The 4,450-nt window shown below is 41.9% G+C and overlaps 1 protein-coding gene across 2 annotated transcripts; it reads left to right on the forward strand.

Annotated features, from left to right (window-relative positions):
• The first annotated feature begins 309 nt into the window (after window positions 1–309).
• On the forward strand, window positions 310–3,210 carry LOC147631474 (uncharacterized). Of its 2 annotated transcripts, none has more exons than XM_086809104.1 (2): window positions 310–565; window positions 1,382–3,210. In XM_086809104.1, the coding sequence occupies exon 2, from the start codon at window positions 1,402–1,404 to the stop codon at window positions 2,797–2,799; it is 1,398 nt and encodes a 465-aa protein (XP_086665230.1). In that variant the 5' UTR covers window positions 310–565; window positions 1,382–1,401; the 3' UTR covers window positions 2,800–3,210. The 2 variants fall into 2 exon arrangements, with proteins under 2 accessions (XP_086665230.1, XP_086665229.1); XM_086809103.1 differs by lacking the exon at window positions 310–565 and adding an exon at window positions 742–785.
• Window positions 3,211–4,450: the final 1,240 nt, after the last annotated feature.

Below are 4,450 nucleotides of genomic sequence, written 5' to 3' on the forward strand. Positions count from 1 at the left end.
GATGTGGCATCCTTATTGCTCATCATCAAGGTGTCGTGAAGAGGGATTAATAAAGGGGAGGGAGAGAGGTGGGGCCAAAGGTTTATAATAGGGTGGGGCCAGGACAAAGATGGACAAGACGCTGCGAGCTTTGGGGGCATGGTGAGGTAGATTGGAGCGAATGGGATAGAGACACGTGGGGCCCCAATGGGTGGGGCCATGTCCGGTCTACATTGCTTGAGCCCTCTCTCTCTCTAGCTCATCATGCTTTGCTTTGCTTCTCGCTCGCTCTCTCTCTCTCTCTCTCTCTCTCTCTCTCTCTAGCTCATCATTCTTTGCTTCTCTTTCTCTCTCTCTCTCTCTTACAACTCCTGCGCCGTCTCCATAGCTCATCTCCTTGCAACTCCCTTAATCCCGAGGTCTAAACTCCTTTGTAATTAGTCTTCACAATTGTGTGGCCAATCTTACTCCTTGTGGCTCTATTTTTGGCATCAATCCTCAAAGCTAGATGAATCGGGAGTGAGAGAGAGAGAGAGAGAGAGAGAGAGAGAGAGAGAGGATTCCGCCAATCTCTCCTCTCACGCATGTAAGTCCCTCTTGCCCTCTGCATGTCGAACATCATAGTTGTCATTGCTCTGCATACCCCTAAATTTAGTGTCTCCTTAGTGGCCTTTTAACACAATTCAATGGCATACAATTAAGTGGGTTTAATTATTCAGTGGATCTGATTTCTTGCAACTATTGTGCAAACTAATTTATGCTAGTAGGAAGAGCTGTATCATGGAGATCCAGCGCTTATGGCAGACGTAAGCTTGCTTTGGCTTGAGATTTATGTAGATGAACACTGAGTTTAAGTTTCTAGATTAAGGCTTCTGTGTAAGTGTACAGTTGAGCATGGAGGATATATAGATTAAGCTGGAGTTTAAGTATGATCTTGAGCGAGATTGAGCTTCTTAGCTTGAGTAGGAGTATGAGCTTCAGTCGGTTATAGAGATTAAGCAGAAGCTGTTTGAGCATGCATGCAGCCATTTGAGTGGATTGTGGTGCATTAGTATGTGTTTGATTGGGAAGGTCAAGTTTATGTGCCGTATGAGGTTGAACATGAGATTATGTAGATTAATCTTGAATATGCGTGATAATTAGCTTGAACTTGCGTATGCAGGTAAGAGTGCTAATGAAGTGGGATTGTGGGCTTGAGTTTTGGATTGATTGAGAATTATGAGGCTGTGTATTGGGTTGATTGAGCATTATGGGCTCTAATTAGATAAGGATTGTGGGCTTTACTATATTGATCAGTGAAAGGATACAAGTGGGCTTATGCGTGTTGATTGAGGTTTGTGAGCCGATGGACTGTAATTAGCTCATTTGGATTAAATGATCGTGGGCTGTGTGTGTTGATCAGATTGAAGGGAACAAGTGGGGATGCAAGATAGGGGAGTGTCGAGGCCGCCCGGGGGCAACAACGCCAGAATGGATGGTGGGCGGCGGCAAGCGAAGGCCGGACACGGTGTGGGCGGTGATCAGCAGCTTAATAACAGTATTAATCGGCCGCGTATTAACATTACTCAGGTGCTTAAGTGCCCGCGCTGCGACTCTCTCAACACCAAGTTTTGCTACTACAACAACTACAGCCTGCTGCAGCCCCGCCATTTCTGCAAAAATTGCCGGAGATACTGGACCAAAGGGGGCGCCCTCCGTGACGTGCCTGTCGGAGGCGGCTGCCGGAAAAACAAACGTACGTCGATGTCGTCGTCTTCCACTCCGTCCAAGCAAAGGCCCTCCGACAACACTGCCAGTAGTAACAGCACTGTGATCACTGCCCCCGCTGTGCAAATTCCTCCTGTTCACCGTCGCCACAACGATTTGCCGTCCTCCAGAAACACCAGCTTGCTGCAGCCTTCTGCAGCTTTGTCGGAAAGCTTGTCTTCTGCAACAACGCCGACAGCTCTTCCGACATCTCTCTATTACTCTCTTGAGCGTAATAACAATATCAATCCCATGGATGGAGATGAAACCAGTTTCCCTTTTGCATCTCGCCCCCTAATCCAGCCCACTCTCAGGTTAGCAGATCACATTGCCCAAATTTCTGCTAATCCAAGCTTGAACCCGCTTTCTAATCTTGGCCTTAACCCTCTTGCTCATACAAGCTTAAATTTACTAAACCGATCGTCAACAGCTACTAATCACCTTGCCTCATTGCCCCCATCTACACTTGCTTCTCTGAGCAACCATTTCTCTAGCTTTGGAGCTTTCTCTCTCAGAAATGGGCTACTGGGGCTAGAATTTAATGCAGCAGATTACCCACAACAGCCCATGCAGAGTTTGGATCCTAATCTACTAGCTTCTGCTGCAATTATAAGTGAAGATCCTAACCCTGATCCTCATCTTAACTCCAACCCTCATCTTCCCTCTGCATCAACAATATCCTCTATTACAGACACTAATGATATCTTAAACAGCTTCAGCTTAGCCATTGAAAGTTTTAATTCCACCAATCAAGATGGTGGGCAATGGAAGTCCCATCATCAACAACAAATTAGGCTACCTAATCAGAGTACTGATCAGTTCGGCGGAAGCCAGCTGCAGGTGTTGTTACCGTTTGAAAACCAGGCCATGGAGGGTCTAATGCAGGCGCAGCAATTAATTAAGCCTGGATTAATGCCAGATAATTGCAAGGTTAAGGGAGAAGAGTCTCCAGTGGAGAATTGGCCGGGCCAAGAAGGCTTTCTAGAACCCTCTGTGGATGATAATTATTGGAACAACAGTTCAACATGGCCTGATCTTTCAACTTATGGCCCATCTACTACACCTCTTCTATAGATAATTCACATGTTTAGTGCTAATCTGAATGAGATTAGCAACCCAAGACAGTGATTAAAATATTTTTTTGAGCTAAATTGGAGGTGGGCACGAAGGCATGGAGGATTCAGAGCATTAATGCTTATGATGTGATGGGTTACCGTGGCCATATAATTATGAAAAGTTATGTAGAGATGGTGTTTGCTGTAGGATGGACTTAATTCTGTCTCCTTGCATTTTCATTCTTTTGAGTTTGTGATGGGATTGCCTTTTGACTCCTGTGGGATTAGAAGCTGACCATTGCAGCATGTACAGGTCCTTAACGATAGATTAGGCCCTTAACCTTAGCTAATTTTAATCTTTTTTTGGTTAAGCTTTTGTAATGAATCAAATTATACGCTTATGTATACAATATATTACAGGTATGATAAATTAATGGCAAATCCTTTTGTTGGTTGCCCTGTTGGTGTAGCAGTGTAATTAAGCCTGCTGTTGTAGGCTGAACTCAATGGTTTAACTGCTGTTAATTGGGATTTATGGTGGTGCTTGTTTTGTTGGGTTATGATATTAGTTCAAGGTGTTTAATGTGTGTTAAGGTGTAGAGTGACAGACAAGATTGGCATGTTGAGGACTGAGATTCTGAGAATAATTGCTGTTTAGTTTTACTGAGGTTTAATGCTTATCATTATTATTAGGGCGTGCTAGTTCCAGAGTTTCTTTCAGGGTGAAGTCTGAACCGTGAGCAAGGCTCAGTTTTCAAGCCTTAGCATCCCTTAGGAGGGTCATTTACCCTTCATATAAGGGTGGAAAATGTAAATTTTCGTTAAGCCCTTTTGTACCTAAAAGGGCACCCTATTTTTGTGTTTGTGGGAATATATATATATATATATATACATATATATATATATATACATATATATATATATACATATATATATATATATATATATATATACTTACAACAGATACCCATGTCGTACAGTTTGATGGCATCGAACCCAGGTCCTTGTAATGGGACCCAACTGTTCTACCAACTCGTCTGTGCGAAGGGCACCCCATTTTTATAATTATCAAAAGAATGGAAGAAGGGTGAACATTGGATTTAACCTTCAAGAAATATTTTAATAGTTATAGCTTGGTACTAATTAGTACAAAATTTTAGAAATTAAAGTCATGAGTCATGATTCATCAATGGAAAAAATTCTAAAATCTACAGCCTCACTTCTACACCTGATGCATCAATTCATGTAAAGATAGGATAATTATTAATAGTTCAAATTTCATGAATCCATATTCAATCCTAAAGCCTTAGGCCTTTATTATAATTTACTATGAAATACAATGAGAATATGGCCAGGTGCAATGTGGTGGTAATAGATTGCAGTGTACCATGCAACTAGCTACTAAAAGTAGTAAGCGCTGTAACTAGTAAGTAGTAAGCTAAAGTACTAATAAGTAGTCTGCCAAATTCTAATATTGGCGACAGACTATAGTTACAAGTGCAGTCTACCAAATTCCAATCATCAAATAACCTGAAGCTCAAATATATTATTATTTATAGATTCTTCTAAAAATATTTTAACATTTGTTTTCATGAAGTTTTATTCTCTAAGTAGAGCAGAGAATATTGCTTTATAAGCAGCTTTAGGCTTGCTCCTGGCTAAGGCTAGCT

This window comes from Cibotium barometz, chromosome 15, assembly GCF_041138505.1.
Source record: "Cibotium barometz isolate CiBa-2024 chromosome 15, ASM4113850v1, whole genome shotgun sequence".
NCBI classification, from domain to species: domain Eukaryota; kingdom Viridiplantae; phylum Streptophyta; class Polypodiopsida; order Cyatheales; family Cibotiaceae; genus Cibotium; species Cibotium barometz.